Here is a 25113-nt window from a genome sequence, read left to right on the forward strand (position 1 = left end):
TGGCTCCTGCCTTTGGGAGTCACTGCCCCAGCACAGCTCTGCGCTCTGGAATTGCCCTCTGGGCCATCACATCTGCTCCCAGCATTCCAAAACTCAGCCCTGGGGGTTCTCCCTGCTCACCACGCAGGGTGGAAGTGGCTCCAGCAGCACCGGGATCCAGGTGTTATCCAGGAATCACCCAGGAGAGGGCAGGGACGGCAGCCCAGCATCCCTTGGCTGCACCGCACGTCCCTCCCAGGGCCCTGCTGATGGGAATTCCCAATTTGTTTGGTGCAGCAACACTCGAAAGACGGGCTTAGGAAGGAAGGGAGGAATCCAGCTCTGTTTCTTCTCCTCCATGAGTCATTCCCTGAGGAGTTCTGGCAGTATTGGAACCCACAGGAGTTCAGCTCTCTGCTTCCACCGCCTTCAGGGAGCCCCTTCCCTTTTGGAAAACGGGATAAAAGGGTGGTGTGGGTTGGGAGGAACCTTAAAATCCCTCCTCTCCCACCCCCTGCCATGGGCAGGGACACCTCCTACTATCCCAGGGTGCTCCAAGCCCCATCCAGCCTGGCCTGGGACAGACACTTTCAGGGATCCAGGAGCAGCATCCCATAACTTTGCAGGTCCATCCATGGGGTTTTTGGTTATTTATAGATTTTTATCAATTCCATTCACACTGGATCCCTTCCCTCTGCCACAGCTCCAAGATCTGTTGTTGAGAGAAAGGTTTTGTATCCCCCCATCCTCTCCATGCCCCCAAAGGGAAGGAAAACACAAATTCCAGGAGAACACTGGAATCCATGAGCTGCTTGCAGGCAGGAGAAACTCCAAGTACCACACCCTTTGTCCAAATTCCCCCCAAATTAAATTGCAGTTTTATCAATCCTAGCCTGTGTTAATGCTAATAATCCAATTAAATGCAAGGCGAGTCTAATTGCATAAATGAAAGATTTCACTGGCAGCACTAAGAACATTTAAAATTAGCAAGAAGCCTGTGAAACACGCAGGGACTGAGGATACCCCAGTGCCAGGCCCATTTTATTGCCTTCAAGAATAGAAAATACCCATTTTTAAGGTGGAAAATCTTCATCAGGGGCTGGCTAATGGGTCTGGAGTCTGTTCCCAGCATTCACAGGGAAGTTTTGTACCTGGAATCTCCCTCCTGAGCATCTTCCCATCTCAGCTGAGTTTGTCTGAACTTCAAAAATTTAACTCCTCTCTATCCATGATGAAAAAGAATGGGATAAAGGAGGATTTTTCCAGGACACCATCAGCAGTTGGGCTGTGGGTTCTTCACTCTGAACCCATCAGAAAAAAACCTCTTCACTGGACTCACGAAGGTTGGACTCAGCTCCTTCCAGAAGCTCTGGTTGCCCCTCAGAAAGCTTTGGAAGCCAGCCTGGAGACAGCTGTGGCCAGGTGAGTGAGGGACAGACAGCTCTCCAGGAGCAAGGAAACACTGAGGAGATACTTGGCTTTAATATAGAAAGGAAAATCTAAATAAAAACCCTTCCAGAGCAGCACAGTTTGCAGAAGACACCAAGATTTAATAGAGTTCCACAAGTTAGATTCCTTTTTTCCATTGGCTAGATTCCTTTTTTCCATTGGTTAGATTCCTTTTTTCCCCTGTAGTTATATTCCTTTTTTTCCATTGGTTATGTGCCTTTTTGGGTTGTTTTTAAGACCCTGCACCCCCCCAAACCAGGGGCATCACCCCGTTTCTGTGCTGTGGAGGGGAAGTGGCTCCAGACTCACTTTATTAATTAAGATCCTTTCACTGACTTCACCTTCCCAAGTTTTTCTGAGTTAATTCCCAATAAACAGAGCAGCCAGTTCCTTTAAAAAGGCAAGGGGTTTATTTGTGTAGGGAATAAAAATACCTGCAATCCAAGTGAGACTCCGTGGGACAAACACAGAGGACAGACACAATTCTCCTCTAGACAAGACAGGGTTCAAGCAGTGCAGGGACTGAACTGCCCCTCAGGGGCACATTCCAAACGGGGCTTCATCCCCCACAAATGTCCCTCACCAGTGACACAGACAAAAAACAGCAACAGGGACATTCCCAGCCAGCACTACACACGGTTTTAGGGACATTCCTACAAGGATCAGCTTGGGGATGACAAGGAAAATCCAGCTGGAGGATGGGATCCAGTGCTGAGTTACTCCAGTAGTTTCTGCTACATGAACTAGATGGAAATACAGAGAAATGAGAGAAAAACAACCCCTTGGCCCTGCCCTGCTCCTGCAGCTCCCAGCAGGACACATTAATTAATGTCATTAGCAAACCTGCCCTAACGAATGGCCCACCTGCCTGCCTGGCTCCAAACACAGGCCTGAACATCCCCTGCTTCCTCAGCTAATTAATCAAGTGTGGACTGCTAATTAAAACATAAATAGGACACTTGGAGCAGCTTCTTCCCCCAGGGAATGCCTGGATGTGTGTGAGGGATGGATGGAAACCAGGAATAGCCAGGATAGGTCCCTATAAAAACAACCCCAGCCCTGAGCACAGAGCAGAGGGGACAGGGAGCAGAGGAAAACACATTTGGAATTCTCCTGGTCACCCCTGGCTATCCAGCCAGGAAATTCCTTTGGGGTCTGAGGCTGCCCAGGCCTGCCAGGAGCTGAAGGGCAGCAGTGCCTGAACAGGAGCTCTTCCCTTTCCAACACTTTTCCTGGGGTGCCTCAGCTTTGGGAGCACTTGCCAGGGCTCACTGCTTCCAGAGGCAATGGAAACAGCAGCCACAGGGCTGCTCCACACCAACATTCCCACCTGGAGCCCCACAGCTGCACCTGCAGATCCTGTGGAGCTCTGGGCACCTTCAGCTCCTGACAAATCCCACTCTGCAGGACTTGGGAAGCTTCCTGAAGCTTCCCAGCTCCCTCCAAGCCCATCTCCTCCTCCATCCCAGTCAGGGTGGCTCTGGATCAGAGCAGGCGGATTTTTATTCCAAGGAATTAACCTGGAAAGGCAATCACTAAGCACAGGAACAGACCAGGAATAAATCAGACCTAAAAGCTTTCCCAAACTGCTTTTCCTCATCCTTAAAGAGGCCATGGAGAACTAAAACTATGGACAACCCAATTGTTCCCACTTTTTCCCTGCAGAGCAAACAGCAACAATTGGATTTTCTCTCCCACAGGTGACAACTGCAAAAGAAAACCCAATTTAATAACTCACGGAATGAAATTCACATTAAAACCATTTCAAATGAAGCTCCACGAGTCCCTCTTGAGCTTCTGAGTATGACAGGCACTGGCCCACTACAAGGTTACACCTGGTTGCAGCACAGGAGACACTGGGAACAGGCAGGAAGCCATGGAATGTCCTGGAGAAGCCATGGAACGCCCAGGAGAAGCAGGAGCAGCTCCAGAAAAGGGGGAGTTTCACACAAGCAGAGCCCATCTGCAGCAGATCAGAACCCTCTCCCCTCCCAGTTCTCCCAGTCACGGGAATCCGAATGGAAAGGAGTTGCAGTGCTCCAGATGAAAGCAGGATTTCTGACCTCACAAAGCAGGGATGCTCCCCTAGGAGTAAAGAAGTTGCAGTAACTTTGCCCAGCAGCAGCAGCAGATTCCCACAGAACAGCTTCTGCATTCCTTTCACACCTCCAGGGAGCAGAGGATCCGGGCCCTGCTGCCAGCAGGACACTCCAGGAGCAGGGAACACAGCTCAGATCCCACCTGAGCTCAGGACACACTGCAGTGCTCTGAGCAGCTCCTCATTTTAGCTCTTCAAACAGCCCAGAGTCACCAGCAAAACCAAAAAGCTCCTTGTTCCTTGGTTTTCAATCCATGAGCTCATGGAAAGAGAGGAAAGCCTGGAACCTTTTCCAGCTCCTAAATTACAGCACCAGCATGAAAGACTTTTAACACACTGCAGCCTTTGCCTGAGCCTGTACACATGAAATCCAGGAGGTTTAAAGGACATTAATTTTTGGCTCTGGCTCTGTTTTGCCACTGGAGTTAAAAGCAGCAAGGTTACTCCAAGCTTACACCACCTGCAGTGTCTGAGTAAGCTGGTGGTGGTTGTACACACCTGTAGTAACACTGGAGTTTTGTGGAGACATCAGTTTTGGGAACAAGGAAAGATTGTTAAACTCCTCCATTGGCAATTCCAAAGGCAAAGCAACACATGAACATTTACAGGAGCCTTCTGCAAGCTGGATTCCTACAAGAATTAACCATGGCACCTTTAATCCTTCAGTAGTCAGTCAAAACCTTCTCCAGTTCTGTATCTCTAATGAAAATCAGGGAATATATTTAAAATATTAAAAATATTAAAAGAACTGATGATCCGCAGAATAATTGGTCCTAAAAAGTGCCTGTCCTGGCCTCATGTCCCATTTTCTCACAGAATTTGGGGATGGATGTTGCCCAGTACTCCCTGGAAAGGAAAGACAGGGCTGATCCATCACTCACACCTGGGTCAATATTCCAAGTGATCAGGAAATTAATTTTTAATCCATCACCTCTTGTGGCTCCCACTCCTTCCTTGATAACAACTCTATTTAAGTCTGACAAACCCTCAGTAGTAAAAAGCTTCCTCTTTGCCATTCCAGGCAGTGGAGAAACTCTGTGCTCTCTTTTTCCTCGGGCATTTGATGTGCTTAATAGAACAGGTATTTTCTTACCCAACACGAGCCACTCAGGGAGGTTTTGGCTGGTTTTTGGACACTGGACTAACCCAGGGATTTCACCACGGGTTAAAAGCACATGAGCACAGCTATGGCATTTCCTGGTGTTATTTTGGAATGTTTCCAACTTTTATTGGAGATTGGGAAAGCTCAAATATTTTCAGTTGGCTTCCAAATGTTTTATAAAAGAGAAAAACTGATTGGAAAATTTAATGGCAGCACCTAATTTAAACAACAGATTGAAAAGGGAGCAGAGCAGCACCCTGAACTGAGCTGCACAGGGGGATTCTGTGCAATTCAGCACAGAACAAGGACTGTGGCACAGCTTTCCTTGGGGGGGTGAATCTTCCACGCCCCCAAGGCCACACCATGATCTCAGAAATGTCCTCAGGCCCTGACCTTGATAAGCAGCACCCTGAGCTTATCAGGAACACTGGCTGCTCCCAGGGCTGGATAACAAATCCTGGCTTTAACCAACAGCCCTGCAATCTGATTTTTCTTGCCTGAATAAGCCAAGTGGAACACTTTTGTTATTGACCTTTCAAAGGAAGATACTGACCCAAACTGCAGCCAGGCTGGAAAGTGACTCTGACTAAAACCAACCCTCTTATGACTCTACAAACAGGGAACTCGAGGGGAATTTTTCCCAGGGATACACCTGGACATGGTCCTTGGGGCTGTGCCAGAGCCAAAGCACTGGGAATGCTGCCCTCCTGGATTCTGGAGTACTTTAGATTTGTAAGCTCAGCCTCTAAGGGAGCTCCTGTTGTGCTTATAGGAAATTCTCCATAAAACCCTTGTTCAATTCCTTATCTGCTGATTCTCTGCTGTTGAGTTTAAGTGCTGCCACTCTGTTTCTAGGAACCCTTTAGGCCTGACCTGTTGGTAATTCCAGGGCTCAGTCTGGCAGGTTGGTCCACTCTGAGCCTTGTGACTCAACAGGAGGATCTCCCTCATTCCTTTCCATCCCCAGCCTCCACACTGATTGATTTTAGATTGCTTGATTTTCTATTTCAGCTTTTCTCTCTGTGCTTTAGCCATTTAATAAGTAACAGAGTGAACCTTGCCAATGAATTTGGTCACACTTTTTGATACCAAACCTGCTTTTGCTGATGCCTCTCCCAAGGATTCTTTGGGTGACCTTCAAACACTCATTTGTGACACCCAGTTCCTGGGGATTGAAGTCCTTGTTTCTTCTGTTTCTTCCCAAGTTCATTGCCATGAGAGATACTGTTCATGAGACAGACAAAACATCCCTAAAGTTCCAGGAATGTGGACATTCCCTCGAATCACTCAGCAAGTGATTTCATCATTTTGGGCCCCATTTCAATAACAGAATACAGCCCATCTGCAATTGCTGTCTCATCAGTGATTCCAGCTTGGAACAGCTACTCTCTTGCTTCAGTTTAACCAAGATCATAAAATAAGAAAGAAAAATTCCACATAAATGTTCTCCTGTCTTTGCTCATTCCTAACCCTAAATCCATGAGTTCCAGGCTGCCTCTGTGGCTTGCTGCACTCCTGGCAATGAAGGAGGTCCATAAAAGCTGATTCTTCAAGAGGTCAGCTTGGAAAGAAGCTACTGAACTCAGGGCATCAGCAAAAACCCTGGAGAAGCTGCAGCAGGAAAAAACCTCCTCAAAAACACTGACTACAGGCAGGAGCCAACACCACACTCCAAACTCCAACACAAAAACAGCAACGGCCTGGCTGGACACTGACACTGTCTCAGAAAAGGCACAGGGGGTTTGGTTTTGTGTAACAAATATGCATAGGAAACAAAACATGAATCAGTTCTGCTACAAGGCAAGGGTCCATGCAGAGATTCATTCACAGCTAAGAAAGGTTGGGGTTTTTTTTATCATTTGAAGACAGACTGAAATTTTTTCTCATTTTAAGATGACCTTGGACCACCACTGAGAACAGAGGGATTTGCATCCTTCCTCCTGCAGTTACAAACACTGCCCAGCTCCTCACAGAACTGGCCAGGATTTCTTCCAGCCTCAAGCACCAGTGCTGGCAGGCAGCCCAGACCCTCAGAAATACACGTGTTCCCACTGAAAGCCAAGTTCTCAGGAATGCCAGGCAGCCTCCTGGCAGCTCTGCATCACCTGAGCTGCAGGAGCTGTGCCCCACAGCAGCTGCTCCCCCAGCCCTGCACACCCCTACTCACACTCAGCTGCAAATGGGGGCTGCAGCAGCTCCCCAGAGCTTCACCCAGCAGCTCCCAGAGCTCATCCCTGGTGCTGAGCCTGCCCATCCCCCGTGGAGGCTCCGAGATCCCGGGGCTGGGCTGGGCTCTCCTTGTGCTTCTGGTGGCCCAGGGAGGGGCCGTTGCTCAGCCCAGGGGCTGCTCCCTCTCCACAGTCCTGAGCAGGAGTTGGGGCTTTGGCAGCAGCAGGTCCTGCCTTGGGTGAGGAGCAGCCTTCGCTGGGCAAGGGGCCGTCGAGGAAAGGGAGTTTCTGCACGGATAAAAAGGCATAAAACAAAGAATTAATACCCAGATGCCAGAGATGGACAAAAAGCAGGTGTCAACACAGCAGCCCTGTGGCAGTGCCTCTTTTCCAGCTCTCCAATCCAGCACTGAAGTGCCTGGACACAGATCCTGCCATGTCCAATATAAACATCAGGAACAGCTGGACACAGATCCTCAAATGCCTGACACAAACATCAGGAATAGGTGGACACAAATCCTCCCATGTCTGACACAAACATCAGTGTTTCATTAATAAAGCTGAAGTTTTCAGCATTCACATTACCCTAGCAAAGGACACCAATATTCTTCCCACTGGTGTATTTTAGATACTGTATTTTGATTGGTTGGAGGCTGCTTTGGGGTTTTTAACACACAGAACTTTGTCACTGAACACCTAATTTTTACCCAGCTGGTTGCAACAACTCCTCAGTGTCCCAGTTTAATCCCAGTTCCACTTTGCAAACCCACCAGGGGATTTGAAACCCTTTGTGCCTCACGTTTTCCAGCTCGGATGCGTTGTCCTCCAGTGTCACCTTCTGGCTGATGCAGCTCAGCAGCTGATCCAGCACACACTGCTTCGGGTGCATGCCCTTGTCAAAGCGATTGTACATCCCACACCAGAACCTCAGAAATGGGCAAAAATGAGAATCAGTTGTGCATTCTTGCCAACAAATAGATGCTGGTTAATATTTTTAATAAATTGAGATCGGTAATTGATTTTAAAACCTGCCACGACCCCGGACTATAAAATTCAGTAGCAATGGGCAACTTTTCTTAAAGTTAAAAAACCCAGCAGTAAATATTAGAATAGGATGAAAATACATTTTTTTAATAGCAGATTTACTGGAAGCTTGGGCACTTTATCTTCCAATCCTTGGTTTGCCCAACCTCCCAACTTTTATTTGCACACAAAGCACTTAAAATCACATTTTCATCCCCCTCTCTCTCAGCAGGGCCCAGGAGTGAGGCACAAACAAAGCAAAACTCCCCAGATCTGTTGTGACACCCTGGGCAATAAAACAGACCTGGCAACCCAAGCCTGCTCTGGGAAAAACCCTGGACTGGGCACCGAAATCCCTGCTTGAAAGACTTCTTAACATACATTAAAAAGGAGGAAAAGAGGAACTTTTGGAAAGGTTTAATGTGACAGAGCAAGCAGTCAGGGTGTGTGTGTGCTTCTCTCTGAAGTTCTGCTTTTCCTTGCCTTTCCCCACCATCTTTCTCAACACCAAATTAAAAATATTTTAAATTACAGCGCCTGAATTTATTTAACCTTCGCACTGCTCCTCGTTGTTTATGCCTGAGGAATGGAGGGGAAAGGTAAAATAAACCAAGATAATCAGAGCAAACTTATTTGATTTAACCTGAGTTATCAATCTACATTACAATGAAAGAAACATCCTCCTCCTTCCCCTTCTTAACTGAGCAACTTACTGGAAACTGAAAGGTAGAGTGTTTGGTTGAAGCTCTTTGTAAGCTGTAAACCCTCTGTACAAAGGATTTCTCAACTCCTGCTTCCTCTGTAAGAGGAAAGGCCACAGAGAATGGGTCTTCTCAAAGATTCTGGCAAGTACAAAGAACAACTGATCACTAAAAGAAGCAGCAAGTGGATTAATAACTGCAGATGTTGGGAGTAGAATTAGATTAAGGGAGCTGAGAATTATTTTTATGATGGCTATGATTGATTTCATGAGGATACATCACTGAGGAATTAAAATGGACACTCTCCTGTCCAGAAGGGATATCTACAAGTTATTATTGTGATCCAAACTAAAACACCTTTTTTGAGATATAATTCACATTCTTTTGGGATGTAATTCACTTTCTTTTCTCACAGTGGTTAAGGGTAACATTGTCTTGATAGATGGTTATGTTCTACAATCTCCAATTCCATAAAACACACCCATCCTGCCCCTTTTTGAGACATTCCAAGGGATTTGTGGCCTGGTGGCTCCACAGACTCCCAGCTCACCTGAGTTCCTCCCGCTCCTTGTGGCAGGTGCCCAGGAAGTTGCCAAACTGGCAGGAATAAACGTGGTCATGGAGCTCGAGCAGGAAGCGCTCGTTGAACTCAAAGGAGCAGGGGAACTGCTGCATCAGCTGCCACACACACTCCACAAACTGGGTGAACACAGGGGACACCTCTTTGGGGTCCCCATCCAGGTGGCCACACCTAGAGAGGTGCAAAAACCAGGGTAAGTCCTCTGTCACCCACCACAAAAGGGCCCCTCGCCAGAAGTTTTCTTCCAGGTCAAGTTTATGCTTTGAACTTGGGAAAGTCCTGACAAAGTGGCTGAGATTTTCTTCCAGGAGATGGCTGCAGAATTAACAGGTCTTGTTGGAGCATTGTGGATGGGACAGGCTGCCCAGAGAGGGCTCAGCGTCCCTGGAAGTGTTCAAGAGATGTGTGGATGTGGCACCTGGGGACATGGGCTGGTGCTGGTGGATGGTTGAGCTTTATGATATTGGAAGTCTTCTCCAACCTTCATGATTCTGTGATTCCATGATTAGCACTCCTCAAATAATACAGTTTTGCAGGTGAGAAAACACCCAGAATTCATACAATGATTTTGTAAAGCAATAAAAACACCGTGATGAAAGCACAGCCTTAGCAGACACTGACTTGCAATGCAAATATTTTCCAAATGTTTTCTCCTTTTCAATTTTCCATGGGGTCCTCTAAACCTGCAGACACTGTTTTGGTTTCGCTCCCCCCAGGGGAATGTGCCCCTCTCACCTGTGTGAGAACTTGTGGCCCATTGCAATCCACTCCTTTTCTATCAGGACCTGCAGGTTCAAAACAGGGATTAAGCAAAGAGCATTACTTTGGTTAAAAAAGCAAAATGAAGTCTTTAATGTTAAAGCCTAAAAAGCTGACAACCTGCTGACCCTATTGCTATAAATATATCCCCAGAAATCAATGGAAACAGGAATTGTGATTTATAGATTATCCAGTTACCAAGGCAATGGCACTGCTGGAATCAGAACTCATTTCCAAAGTACCATTTTGAGGGAGTTTCCATGTCGTTAAAATAATAATATACAAATATATTGAGCTCAAAGAATTAACAGCTTAATATTACACTGTGCTATCTAATTTGGGAAAGAGTACTGTGATATTCAGCAAAATAAATCAGCAACTGGAGTTCAACAAATGTTTAACAGACAAAAAGAAATATATGAAGTACAGCTGTGTAATGAGGAGCTCAGGATGAAATCAGAACAACTACATGGTATTTTTTCTTTTAAATGGATGCCTGTAGTTATAGAAAATTATAAGGAAGCAGTGTTTTCCTTACAGATGTCTCACATGACTGAAGCTGCATCCATTATCACTTTGCTGGATCATAGCTAAAGATAATTCCTGCCATCATCATCCAGATTAAGAGAAGGAAGGCAGAAACCCACAAGAGTTCTTAGAAAAGTTCTTTTATATTGCTTCTTGAATTTTTCCATTCCTTGCACTGCCAATGAATTCATTTAGGAACAACCCTGTCAGGGGGGTTGTGCCTACAAACCATTGTCTCAGAGGACAGACAAGGATGTATCTGTGTCACTGCTCCTAAGATAAATCCTGGTTCAGAGACAGGCAGATGTTTCATGTGCTGATGGAATTTTAACCGTTAAGAGGCTGCAGTATAATCCAGAAACAAAAATAGAAACAATAAAACCAGCATGGGATGCAAGGAAACAGTCCTGGCACTGGAAGAGGCAAAATCTGCATTGTTCTGATTTCAGGGATTCTTTCAAGGAACTCTCCTGAGACAGAGCAGCTCTTCAGGTATTTAACAAGAGATGACTGGAAAGAAACATCACAGACTGCCCTGAATTCATGCAGGGATGGCTGCAAATGAAGAAAAAGCCTGCATTAGAAGCAAACAGCCAAATTAAAGTGAAATGGCTTTAAAAAGGGTGTGAAATGACACAGATTCGACTGATGGACGGGGACAGGACCAAGATCACCCAATTTCAAATCCCAGCAGATGAGAGACCTTCAGGACACTCCTCCACCACTTTTTGGTGGATTGCTGCCAGAGCTGCATCCTTTGCTGAAATCTCTCATTAGTGGCTCCCATGTAGACGTTGCAGGATACAAGGATTTGGGAATTGTCAATCAGCTGCTGCTGTGCTGTTCACAGCAATTACAGCCCCTTACAGAATCAAAGCTGCTTTATATAGGTCACCACTGCTCGGCCCAGGAAATGGCCTGAGCCACTTTGAGCAGGGCCTGTTTGCACTGGAGTTGCAGTCCTTACCATGAAGCCTTTGAAGGTCCTGTAGAAGGGGTCCAGGAGGAGGCCAGCCAGGGAGCAGACCTGGGCCGTGCGGTCCCAGCCGTCGGAGCAGTGCACCAGCACGCTGACCCTCTCCTCCCTCACAGCCTGCCAGGGACACAGCACAGAGCTCAGGGAAACACAGCCCTTCACCTGCATCGCCCCAAAACCCCAGGGGAATGCTTGTCATCTCTCCTCTAGCCCATGGGAATGCACCATTCCATGCAGAGAAGCCCCAGCTAGAACAAAGCGCTGCAGCAGGCTGGTAAAAAAGAGCCCTGGTGATCTCTGGAAGGCCAAGGATTCCCAGGCTCTTCCTCTGAGGAAAAAATTTGGTGGGTGAGTAAAGAATAATAGTTGGACACCCAGGGATTAGAACTTCCAGATAAATTAGAGGAGTTGATCCCAACTTCCCCCCATCCCATCCCTTAGGGCAGGAGAGAAACACAAAAGTTTCTTGCTTGTGACATGGGAAAACTGTGAAAGAAAAACCAACATTTACTACTCACTACACTCTCCACAAACTTCCTGCACACCCTTTACTACTCCTTAGTGACTTCCTTCCTTCTGCCTGACCTGCATAGCCACCAGCTCTGCAGAAATGAGGACTGTGTTGAATAATCAAAATTGCAGTGTGTACATCACACAAAGCCAGGAGAAAATCAACTGGTCCAAATCATCCCTCAATTAAAGCAGAGCAGTGGATGAACAACGAGCACAGGGTTAGGAGTTGTTTGTACTGCTACAAAGAAAGGTCTATAAAGGTAATTTATTCACATTTTGTGATTTTATGTGTTTCAAATGAGTTCTAGTAAAGCCCACTTACAATACAGGACACAGGACCTGTATTGGCCCAGCAGCTGCATGACCCACTTATGTTCTCCAACATTTTTAGAGAGCTGAGGCCAACCTGAACAACACCTTCTCCCCAGAGCCACCTTCCCAGCCTTGCAGCAGTCCCTAACACACCAGGAGGCATTTCTGAATCGAGCTGCAGCTGGAGAGCAGCTTTACCTTGGCCAGAAAGACACCTGCATCCATCACAGCCTTGATGTGCCGTAACCAGCCCGAGTTCTCCAGCCCCGTCAGGAAATCGCTCATGGAGGGGGACTTCATCTCACACACTGGCAACAGACACACAGGAATCAGCTGGCACCCCAGAGCAGCATCCCTTGCACCTCCTCATTATCTCTCCCAAAGTTTTAAGTGCTAGCAGCAATATCCTGTCTTAAGGACACACTCATGGTTGTATATCTAAAATTCGTAATTAAAAAATTGCTGGTTTTGTGAGAATTTGAGGCTCTGGAAATCTCCTTCTGCTCTTTGTTTAGGGTAACTTAGAAAGGGTAACTCATTATTTATTCAGCTGTGTTTTTTCCAGCAGTGAGCTGTTGCTCTGCTCTAAATCCCCATCACATTTACAACCACTCACTCACTCCACAAAGATTTGAAGTTATTTCTCTCTCTAATTTAGAGACAGAAATAACAAGTCTAACCTTGAAGGCAACTCAGCTGCTCTAATGAAACCCAGCACAGAAAATACTGAGAGTAATAAAGTTCAGAACACCCCAGTGAATGAGATTTTATCACTGCTGGAGAAGAAGATGGGAGCAAAACCAAGTATTTATTCTGCCTCTTCTCCCACCACAAAATCACTCTCCCAGGAAGAGCCAATTGAGGACTCAGAGCTGTGAACAGCCCCATTTTTGTCCAAGGTCACCATGGATCCTGCAGGGCCACCTGGGAGCATCAATTACCCAACTATCTGGAAACAAGAGGAGTATTATGGTGGTTACTTAAATATTAAACTCCTACTCTGGATGACTGCACTGGAACTGCATTGTAGAAAATGAAGCACAGGCACCAAGCAGAAGGATTTGCAGCATCCCCTCTGCCCCATTGCACAGGGAATGGCAGCAGTGCTGGAAACCAGGGAGCAGAGCTCTGCCATCACCTTTATGGAACTTCTCCAAAATTCCCTTAGTGAAACTCTGGGCCTCATTCCACCCTTAATCCCAATGGCTCAGGTGATTCTTCTGCCCTGCTTTGCATTCTTCCCTATGATCACAATGAGCTTAATTACTCTGCATTTTAATATATTTATGTATTAAAACATTCCGTTAATACATTTTAAAGAAGTTTGGTTCAAAGAAATCAGAAATGAATGAAAAGTTAGAACAATGTATGTATGAGATTCAAGTCTTTGGAAGATCATGCCAAAATCGTGTTTCAAATCAGAAATACTGTTAATACTCCAAATATGGCAAACCTCCCAAAGTATTTCTGAACAAACTCTGTTGGTTTTCTCTCAGTAAGTCAAGAAGCAACCATGAGACTGTCTTAGCTGTAAAATGTAATGTTTCTCTAACCTTTTTCTATTAATTTGGCACATTATGGAATGTTTTTAGCATTAGTTGCTATTTTTGAACCACAATAAAAACAAGAACAAATAAAATGTCAAGCATTTTAACAGCATTGGTACTTTCAGCCACTTGAATGCAGCAAACAAAGCAAGATGCTGACTTTGCTTCCCTCACAGCACAACTGTGCATGGAACTTCTGGACATTCAGCAGGAGGTTCTGTCCAGGAGGGGTAAGAAAGACAAAGCCCTCCCAGGGTTGTACCCACCTTCCAGCAGTTTCTGCAGGCTGCTCCTCATCACATGGATGTTCTCTATGCCAATGAACTTAAAACGAATGTTTTCATAATTATCTTCATTCTCATAGCCCTTCCCAGCAGCTCTGTTAGCCATGGCATTCAACTGGCAAATTCAAGGGACAGGAAAGAAAAGAGAAAATCACCACACAGTTCAGAGAGGCTGCTTTGCAAGTCCTTTTTTAAAAATCTCCCAGAAAATGTACTGGACAAAACTGTTACTCAGCTGTACTTCCCCACCTCCCAGACAGTTCTTGCAGCTGTTTCACTAAAATTACTGCAGTTCATTAGTCAGAGGCTCATTAAGACCCTACTTAGGGCAGTATCAACCCCCAATTTCTGCTGTCATCAGAGACACCGAGCCTGCCCTAACTGTGAAGCTACCTAAAGAAATTCAGAGAGAGGCACAAGGAAGCAGAACTAGGAAAGCCATTTTTAACAGGGACATACATACATGGTGGTACAGAAATAGCAAGAGAATTCCCAAGCTTTTCACAGACATACATGCACAGAGGAAATAAAGCCACCTGAGGGAAACATAGAAACATTCAAGTTGAGCACAAAGAACACAGCAACTGCAGGAAAGAAGTAGAAAAGAAGCCAGTTGCTCTTACAGTCCCCCAGACCAGTTTGAGAGCTACCAGGACATCTTTGGTGGGGCAGAAAATAGAGCAGCTCAACCCCCCCTTATCAATTTGGGCAGATTTTGTGAGAGAAGAGTCAGATATGGCACAGACACCTTTAGAACTGTAAAATAACCCCAGTGCTTCAGTTCTGCCAGAGTGGGACAGGTTGGGTTAGAAGGAGAAGTGTCACCAATTATAAATTCTCCCCTTGTCACCAAATGCTTTAGCACAAAATTGCCACCAGTGATGGGTTTGGGTGGCACATCTCTGCCACTGCAAGCTGGCTGTGCCAAAAGAACATGCAGTGCCTGCTATAAATGCACACATCATTACAGAACAGGGGATCTCTAGGAAATGTCACACTAAAAGCCAAGATACACACTGGGACAACGTGAAACATTCCCTATTTTCCCCCAAAAAACTTTTGCTTTCTTGCCCTTGCCATAATTTAACTAAATTTGTAGTTTATATAAAATAACTGCAATATCTGAACAGTGAAGCAGGTTCTCAGAAAGCTCTATTTTTAAATACTCAGAGCAATTTAAATCTTTGCATTTAAATAATTGTGTGCTATGAAAACCCTCCTGCTCTAATTGGCTTATACCAGCACTCCTAATCCATATCCTTACAAGAGAACCATTGGAATTGCTTTCTAAACTCAGATCTCCAAGATGACAGTCATTAAAAATTTCATTTTGCAAATATTTCCTCTCACATAAGCCCCTCAGCTCCCAAGTTCTAGCCCCAAACTTGAGTTGTACTAAACTCCATCATGAGAACATCATGAGTGTTATTTTTAAAAGGGGAAAAAAAAAGGGAGGGATTGCTTTCCCCAGTCCCACTTCCTCCCAGATCTGCCAACAAAAGCACTTCAGCCTCGTGGAACTGAATCCTGAGGCTTCTCTCCAACTCCACTTCCAGTTCTCTCCTTTATCCTTTAGGGCTCTGCAGGAAAATGCTTCACTGTCCCAACCAGTTCCATCAGGTCATCCTGAGCACAAACCTCAACCCAGGATACTCCAGGAGGGCAGAGTCCTTAGGAGCACTTCACATTCCAGCTGTATACCCTGACCCAGGAGCCTGATCCCACACTCCTGCTGCAGGACCGCCCCAGAACTGTGACAGAATGAACTGGAAACAGCACTGCTCATTCAGACAAGAGATTTAAAAGCAGCCCCAAGCCCATGGAGGTACCTTTGGCCTTGTGTCTACAACATACATGAAGGGGCTGCCGGGGTTGGCCTCTCGGATGGCCTGGAGCATCTGCTCGTCCTCCAGGCAGCGCGCGCTGAACCCGGCCAGGGGCTGGCTGCAGCGGCACAGGGCGGCCTGCAACACACACACAGCATCAGCCCTGCTCCCACAGCCCCTGCTCCCACCCCAAACCCCTCTGGGGTCGCAGTTTCCTTGTCCTGTGGGCTCCTTCTGAAAGGCTGCTGCTGAGGTGGACACACAGGAACACCACTGGGCCACTCCGCAAAGCGAGAACTTCGGGAAACTGGAAGTGGTGAGGCTGAGGAGGCTCAAACTGCTCTGCCTGATGGGCACTGCCCCAAATGTCAGCAGTTCATGGAATGCCAGAATGGTTCGGTGGAAGGGACCTTCAAAATGTCTCGTTCCTCCCTCTGCCATGGGCAGGGACACCCTCCACTGTCCCAGGCTGCTCCAACCTGGCCTTGGATCCAGGGGCAGCCACAGCTGCTCTGGGCACCCTGTGCCAGGGCCTGCCCACCCTCCCAGGGAACAATTCCCTCCCAACATCCCATCTGATCCTGCCCTCTGGCAGCTGAAAGCCATTCCCACTTGTCCTGTCACTGTGGCCATATAAAAGTCCCTCTCCTTCCTTTCCATGAGCCTCCTGAAGGTACTGGAAGGCAGCAATTCCTCATGTGTTCCATTTGGTTTCTATTTCCAAACCATTCTTTTGAGTTTTCCTTATCAGTTGTTGCCGTTGCACACTCAGAGCAGCACTGGGTACATTTTAAGGAAATTTCATTAGTTTCCAGCACAACTCCAGGCAGTGCACAGGTCAAGGCACGCTTCCTCAGGAAAACAACAATTTGGCTGTGACAGAATTTTCCTAACATCAGCATCTAAAACACTGCTGAGGCAGCAAAGTTACAAATTTACATTCTGGTCTTCAGTGGAAAAAAAAAAATGAAACCTTCACTTATTCTGATCTAGTGGGGATTTATTTCAGGGTGGTTCCTCCTCTTCAATATTAAGAAAATCCAGCCAAGTCAACATATAACTCGATAAAACATTATTCAATATAGCTAAACAGGAGATTAAAAAACCCCACATCAGAAGGGATTGCTGAAAACTGATTAAGAAAAAAGTTCCCAACAGGAAGCTTGGAAAGTGTGTGCTTTTTGCAGGGCTCTGGATGCATTCCAAGTGTTTGCCTTTAGCTCATTCTGTGACTCAGAATGAAAGCCTTTAAGAGAAGCAAAGTTCTCAAAGGCCTCAAATCTAATAATTATCTTATTCTTTCCTTTCATTAGAGGGGAACTGGACAAAAAGGGGAACCCTTCCTTCCCCCCAAGGCAGCAGGCAGAGAAGCACTAACATTGTTTTCCTTATATAAGTAAGAAAGCACCGGAATCCGCCCTCGGCTCCTGAACCTTGAACTTCCCATCACCACTGCCTTGGTGGCAGCTCGAGGCACCACGATTTCAGGAGGGTACGTGCTGCAAACCTGAGGGAGAAGAGAGAAAAAAACCCAGATATTGCTACTGAGCACTTCAAAATTCATGAAAAATTCATCTTTAGCTGATTAGGTTATGAGGTATGCAGAAAAATAATGCAGGGAAACAATCAACTCTGTAGCTGAACCTAAAAACCGGACTGCACAATGCAGAGTAAAAGGAAGATCTTTAAATCCAGAAATTTGATGGAAGTTTCTAATTTAGATTCACAGAATGGCTTGGGTTGGAAGGGACCTTAAAGCTCATCCCATCCCACCCCTGCCCTGGGCAGGGACACCTCCCACTGTCCCAGGCTGCTCCCAGCCCCAATGTCCAGCCTGGCCTTGGGCACTGCCAGGGATCCAGGGGCAGCCCCAGCTGCTCTGGGCACCCTGTGCCAGGGCCTGCCCACCCTCACAGCCAAGAATTCCTTTCCACAAAAAGAGAAAATAAGAACAACTATACTTAAAAAGTTCTCTCTAAATCTTATGCAACCTGAAAGGCACTTCCAGCACTCAGGTGGAATCCTCAGAGAGCAGCTTCATCCCTTCTCCTCAAACAAGCACAGCCTTTGCAGCACGGACTTCACAGATAAGCTGCTCTCCAAGCCTGGCTTTACATCAGGCTTGACAATTTTAAAACACAGGCTGGAAACCCTGAGGAAATTCTAAAGCACTGGGGAGTTCCACTGCAGCAAGCAAAGCCTCAGAGTGATTAATGATTTGAGATGGCCATGTTCAGGTGCCCTCAGCAGCTACTGCAAACAGCACCTCTCACATCAGATCTCAATTCAGGCCTCCACAGGCACAGGCAGGTAAAACTGGAAGTCACCTCTGACAGCACAAGCTTGTGTCTCTTCAACCCAAAGCTTGAAGTGAAGAAAGCTACCAGGGGAAGGGAGTGGAGAGCCATGGGAAGGGATTCAGGATTGTCAATATGTTGGTGTCTTCCTTGTAGTCTCTTGTTCTGGCTTTTTACCAGCCAGGTCTGACTGTACACAGCCCCAGAGGAAATAAAAAGGGAAATAAAGCGGAGCAGGATTTTGAACAAGCTTGCTGACAAATGCTTTTGTTTAATGTTGTTTAGATGCAAGTTGGCCTTTCAGGGAAAATAACAGCAGCAGGCACTTCAGACTGAAATGACAGAGAGCCCTTAGATAGCAGAAGACCCAACTGAGAAAGCAAAAAAAGGTCTGTTTTCCACTGCTGTTTTTTCCTTCCTTCCTTCCCTAGTCCCTCTCCGCTCTGCCTCATTCCCCACCCATCCAAACTGCTGCCATTTCCTTCTCTCCTCCACATCTGTCGCCAGCCAGGTGGGACAGGCTTTGGAAATACCAAAAGCAGCTCAGGGTACTTGAGGCTTTGCCCAACAGATGGTTTGACATTTCTGCAGGAAAACAAGGCTCTGGTCCCTTGCCAGGGGAATCAAAGCACAACAAGGTGACTCTGCAGCTCTCCTGGAGCATCATTATCTGCAACTGCACATCAAGATGATGTGCTTTGACTCAAACCGAGTGAGCTCCTCGCTCCCCAGAGGCAGCAGCAGGGCTGTCATTAATAACAACAAGGAGATAGTGCAGTAAGTGGCTCCTCTGGGCAGGAATTACCTCATAGTCCTTATTAATATCCGTTACTTCCCAGTAGTCGTTGGGAATTCCCATGCGCTGGTAATCCAGTTTCAAATCAATCAGTTTCCATCCCATTTCCCGGTTCTCTTTGGACATTTTAGGATTGTAAGAGAAAGCATAAAGTTCTTCGGGTTTCACTGGGAAGGAGAAGGAAAAAAAAAATCAACAAGTTAGAGATGCAAAGACATCCAGAGAGCCCAAAACTTCTGGAAATCAGTAACTGAGTGCTACAGAGGAGTGCTGGAGATATTTAAAACTTCTTAACCTCATGTTTATAGGGTTTTGGCTGGGGTAGCACCAAGTGCTGACAATTCATCCTGGAATCCTAAGGAATTTCCAATACTCAGCTCCCAAATGCAGGGAGATACATTAATTCTAAAGAAGTGTTTTTACTGTTTAGGTCGGAAGAAGTAATTTCTCCTAAACCATTGATTGCCTCCTGAATTCACTGCAGTAAGCAATGTTAGATGAGATTTATATCATAACCATTAACCCTCACATTAAAACATGGATGAAAAGATCTGTTTTCTGTGGAGAGTTCATACAACAGCTCCTGCACAGCTGCAAGGCCATTGCTCACCCAGAAATTCTGAGACTGGAAGCCTTTAGGGATGTGTGGAATATTGCTGTCAGCCCAACAAAGGCTCCAGGCTGGCTCTGACAAATGCCCATTTACCATCCCAATCTCCTTCCCTCTCTTCACAAAATGCAAATCCAACCAATAACTCATTCAGCTGATTCCCAAGGCAGCTCCAGACACACAGGGAAACCTGTCAGAGGCTGATAAAGCAGCTGGTTACTGGGCAGGTAACCCAGAGCTCTCCATCACACCTGTGCAAATCATCAGTAATGATGTGCTCTGCCAAAAATCCACGAAGGGAGCACACTCACAGACATCTTCAAACAAACAAACAAAAAGCACTGTTAAAATCCAGAAGCAGAAGAAAAGAAAGAGCTACAGCATTTACACAGTTAAGTAGAGAACAAAGAAAACTGGTGTGAGCCCCTGCAGTAACACCTCCCATGCTTCAGGCACTACCCAAACCTCTAATTTTTAGAACCTCAAAGAGCAGTGACAGCTTTTAAATGTAACACCACAAACCTGCCAGCTACAGCATCAGAGGGAGAACTTCAGAACTAAGAAAACTCCAAAGAGCACAAGAGGGATGCTGGGAATAGACACAAGGCTTAATATAAATTAAAATAAAATCCAAACTCAGCAAACCCCGTTTCTCCTACAGGGTTTCCAGCCCAGTCCTGTGTGAAGGCCAGCAAGAAGCTGCCTGGTGCCATTAACTCCCCCCCCTCAGCCTGGTGACACCATTTGCAATTACAAATGACATCCTTTTAATAATACAACTCCAAATACTGGTTCTAGCACCCCAAAACCGGAGGCTGCCACAGGCAGAAGCCAGGTGGGAACTCAGTGGAATGCTGTCCTGCAAGAAGAGCCTGAAAATTCATCCATGCTGGAATAAAAAGCTGGAGCTAGAAGAGAGCACAGGCTTTTGAGGGTGTCTGGCTCACACTCTAAGAGTCTCTGAGTCAGGGCAGGGTGAAGCACAGGCTTTCCCAACTGAGCAAACGCTGCAGAGCAGCCCAAACGTGCTGCTGGAAACAGCAAAGATGCCGATTTGTGGGATCCTGGCATTCTGTGAATGCCTGGATCAGCTGGAAAGGGCAGAACTGCACACAGCCAACACAGCTGGGTGACACAAGTGACTGACCGGGGCCGGGTTTGGGATATGAACTTTGCACAGCTTTCCCAGGGCTCGGCTCAGAGCATTCCAAAGGTTCCCAGGCCAGACTCCCATCCCCGGTACCTGGCTGGGAGAGCTTGAGCAGGGAGGTGAACACGTCGTGGCAGTCCCTCTCCTGCCCAATGACAAAGTGAGCCACGTGGAAGTTCTTGCAGTGGATGAGCAGGGGGTACCCGGCCGTGGTCAGGGGCAGCTTCTCCACGCTGGAGATGTGGTGATGCAGGATCTGGAGAACAGGGAACAAACACCAGTTGTCACTGATAAAGCTGTGAGCAGTACAAGCAGATCTGAAACCTTTGTAATACAATCAGCTATTTGTGCTTCCTGCAGCTAAGGAGCAGCAGAAAATGAGTTTATTTGTGATATTTATCAAACATAAACTGCACCCAAAGCCCAGGGAACTAAAGCAGGACTGAAAGAACACAGACCTACATAAATTACTTTCAGAGGCAGATGTGCAGCTCAGTTTACCAGGTGCACTTTGCTTTCCTTGCACATATGAAATAAATTCTGTCACTCCCCTTTCACCTTAACATTAATAAAATAGGCTCGTTTCAGTGCTAATTCTGCACTTCTAAAAGCTGCAAATTCATGTTTAGTGGTTTTGTATATTGAGTTTGAGATAGGAAATTACACAAGTTTTTTACATTCCTTGAACTGACACTAATTCCATGAGTGAACTCTATCAGGTCACATCACCACTGTGCTCATTTCCTTTCCAAGCAGCTGTTTCGGGGAAGCCTTTGGTATCAAAATGCCATAAAAGACCACTACAGCTTCGGAATTCCCAAACTCGTTTATTCTGGAAATGAGAACATTATGTTCCAGGACACAGCGGGGAATGGCTTCCCACTGCCAGAGGGCAAGGATAGATAGGATATTGGGAAGGAATTGCTCCTTGGGAGGGTGGGCAGGCCCTGGCACAGATTTCCCAGAGAAGCTGTGGCTGCCCCATCCCTAGAAATGTCCAAGGCCAGGTTGGAGCAACCTGGGACAGTGAAAGGTGTCCCTGCCCGTGGCAGGAGTGGAATGGGATGATCCTTCAAGTTCCTCCCCATCCAAACCATTCTGTGATCCGAAGCAACCCTTCCAGGTGTGTTTCCACCCCACCATACCCATGTTTCCTTCCTGACTTCAGCAGAGGCATCCACGTAGATCAGGTGTGTGGCTGTCAGGTACAAGGTCCCGGTCGCTGCCTTCCTGTTGGCGTAGCGATCCAGCAACTTCACGTTTTCAACCTGCAGCAGGAGCACAGGATGAAAACACTTCAGAATCCCAGAACTGCTGAGGTTGGAAAAGTCCTCCGGGATCATCGAGTGCAGCCTGTGCCCAATTCCCACCTTGTCACCCAGCCCACATCCAGCTGTCCCTCCAGGGATGGGGACTCCAAACCTCCCTGGCAGCCCCTTCCAAGGCCTGGCCACCCTTTCCATGCAGAAATTCCTCCAAGTCCAGCTTTGATGGAGGAACTACCTAAGCACCTGTTGAACTCCATCCATTCAACTTCTAATACACAGCTCATGAAGCAAGACAGAAAAATACAAGAATTTAAGTCCCCCCTGCAACAACGAGTCAGCTTTACACCATGAACTCAAATTATTTCTCCATGAATTAAAGCCATAAAGGTTAAGCAAACAGCCATGGCTCAGCACCAGCAAATCCTAACAGGATTACTGGATTTGTAGCCAAGATGATCCCAGTTTGTCACTGGGCAAGGCTGCAGAAGTATCAAGACAAAGAACTGCAAAGGAAAGATTTGTCTGTGCTCAGGGTGATCAACATGTTGCTCTGAAAGGAACAGCCCTCTCCAGTCTGACTTCCCACTGCTCATTCCCTGTTAGTAGCTACTTCTTGTAGCTCACTTCCTGGCCTCCAAGTGCATTTCATAAACCACACCAAGCTAATTAATAAAAAACAGCTTTAAAAAACATCAGTGCAGACATAATAAAATATGTTACAACTCTGGATTGATTTTCTTCTGGCCTATTTGCTGCCTAATGAACACAGATGGAATTTTTCTTTCGCCATTAAGAAGGAATAATGGGAAAAAATAATTGGATGAACACCAAAAACAGATGTTTTAGCAGTACAAGATAGATTAGCTCTGGGTATTGAATGTGTGAGCCTCCTTATGCTGGTCTCAAGTAAATCATGGAAAATCTCAGGAAATAAACTTGGAGAGCAGACTCTTGGGCTCAGTGTCCTCTTAGCAGGTCATGTTTTTCAGCAGCTATAACCATTAAATATAATATTGCCCTTTTCAGGGCACTAGAGACATGCAGGACCAGCAGAACACTGCAGGGCAGGGGGTAAGGAGCATCCCCAAACAATGTCCCAGAGAATAAAACGAATAGCAATAACCTTCCTTGCAGTAAAGGATAAAATTAAATTATCAACTGCTGCCTGAAAAAATGCAATTCCTTCCAGCACAGCATTCCCAGAGCTCCTGTTTGACTTAATTCAATGGGGGAAAAAAAGCACATTTTGACTCACTCATTGGGACTGAGAGGAATCTCCACGCTTTGCAAGGAAGGAAACATTCCGGAATCATCCCCAAACCACCTCGGCATCAGCCCCTCCACTGAACCCCCCCCTCCCCACAAAGCGCCGGAGCCACCAACACCTTGGGACCGCGGCTGTGACTCCCCCCCACCCGCAGCCCTGAGGGCGCAAGGGCCGCTCCGCGCCGGGGGAGCAAAGGCAGCCGGCGGAGGGGAGCGGAGCGGAGCGGAGCGGGCCGGAGCCCCGGGCGGGGTTACCTTGGGGGTGCTGATGTGCTCCATGGCCGCCCGGCCCCGCCGCCAGCGCCCGCCCCGCCGCCATGAGGGGCCGCGCGCCCCGCCCCGGCCCGGCCCGGCCCGCCCGCCTCGCGAGAGCCGCGCGCCGCCGCCATCTTGGCTGAGGGCAGCGCTGAGGGCAGCGCCCGGGATGAGCCCGGAGCCCTCGGGGTGTGCCTGGAACCCGGGATGAGCCCGGAGCTCCCGGGGTGTGCCTGGAACCCGGGATGAGCCCGGAGCTCCCGGGGTGTGCCTGGAACCCGGGATGAGCCCGGAGCTCCCGGGGTGTGCCTGGAACCCGGGATGTACCCGGAGCCCTCGGGATGTGCCCGGAGCCCTCGGGATGTACCCGGAGCCCTCAGGATGTGCCCGTAACCCGGGATGTACCCGGAGCCCTCGGGGTGTGCCTGGAACCCGGGATGTACCCGGAGCCCTCGGGATGTGCCCGGAGCCCTCGGGATGTACCCGGAGCCCTCAGGATGTGCCCGTAACCCGGGATGTACCCGAAGCCCTCGGGATGTGCCCGGAGCCCTCGGGATGCGCCCGGAACCCGGGATGAGCCCGGAGCCCTCGGGATGTACCCGAAGCCCTCGGGATGTGCCCGGAGCCCTCGGGATGCGTCCGGAACCCGGGATGAGCCCGGAGCCCTCGGGATGTGCCCGAAGCCCCCGGGATGAGCCCGGAGCCCTCGGGGTGTGCCCGGAGCCCTCGAGGTGTGCCTGGAACCCGGGATGTGCCCGAAGCCCTCGGGATGAGCCCGGAAAGCGCTGGGAGCCCCCTCATCCTCCGCAGGATGGAGCCTCTTCATCCTCCGCTCCATCCTCCTCTGCCCCGTCCTGCTGTGGTCCCACTACCTCCCCGTGTCTTTTCCCCTCCCAGCACCGGCGTTCGCGAAGGTCTTAGGAAATATTTCAGGAATTTTCCCCTCAGTGTGTTGCCATCAGGTGTGCCGTCTCGATGGGCAGCAGGCTGACGGCATCCTCCCCTCGAGAAAGGGGCTGGAGGCACATTTATCACGTTCATACTTGTCACACTTCCCACAGCTAGTAACACCTGTTCGTCCTGTTTGCCGTGTATTTTAAATTCCAAGCACGATGCTGGATGCCCAGCCCGGATTCCGGGGAGCTGCTGGAATTGCTGTTCACTGCTGCAATGAGTGTTGGTGTCTCACAGCCCCAAGGGCAGCAGCTTCCCAGGGGAAGCGGATGAAATCCCAGTGGATGAAAATGACATTTTGGAGGGAGATGTTTGAGAAAAGAACAATTTATTGTGCTATTTTTACTGTGAGAAGGGTGGGAGGGGGCATTAGCAGACACCCAAGGTTTGCATGTTCCAACGCAAACCTTGAATTGCCGAGAAATTCCCTTCAGGAGCCTCAGAATGTACAGGTTTTAATTGTTGGTGATCTTGTATCGGACCTGAAAATTTACCTGTTTTAATTATTGGTGATCTTGTGCCCAGCCTGAGAATCGACAGCTACAAATTATAACATAATCAGAATCCCAGAGTGGTTCGGGTTGGAAGGGACATTAAAGCTCATCCAGTTCCAACCCCTGCCATGGGCAGGGACACCTTCCATGGGTGTTATTCCATACTCTATAATTTCTA

General features: G+C 47.6%; 1 protein-coding gene across 1 annotated transcript; it reads right to left on the reverse strand.

The window, feature by feature from the left end:
* Positions 1 to 1819: 1819 nt before the first annotated feature.
* MTMR8 (myotubularin related protein 8) lies at positions 1820 to 23556 on the reverse strand. The gene is made up of 14 exons (XM_069015718.1): positions 23488 to 23556; positions 21844 to 21966; positions 20792 to 20954; positions 18948 to 19105; positions 17224 to 17352; positions 15849 to 15983; positions 14002 to 14134; positions 12387 to 12496; positions 11355 to 11480; positions 9836 to 9885; positions 9071 to 9271; positions 8533 to 8661; positions 7596 to 7722; positions 1820 to 7084 (listed from the first exon to the last, which is right to left on the reverse strand). The coding sequence occupies exons 1-14, from the start codon at positions 23509 to 23511 to the stop codon at positions 6857 to 6859; spliced, it is 1836 nt and encodes a 611-aa protein (XP_068871819.1). The 5' UTR covers positions 23512 to 23556; the 3' UTR covers positions 1820 to 6856.
* Positions 23557 to 25113: the final 1557 nt, after the last annotated feature.

Source organism: Aphelocoma coerulescens, chromosome 4A, assembly GCF_041296385.1.
Source record: "Aphelocoma coerulescens isolate FSJ_1873_10779 chromosome 4A, UR_Acoe_1.0, whole genome shotgun sequence".
Taxonomy (NCBI): domain Eukaryota; kingdom Metazoa; phylum Chordata; class Aves; order Passeriformes; family Corvidae; genus Aphelocoma; species Aphelocoma coerulescens.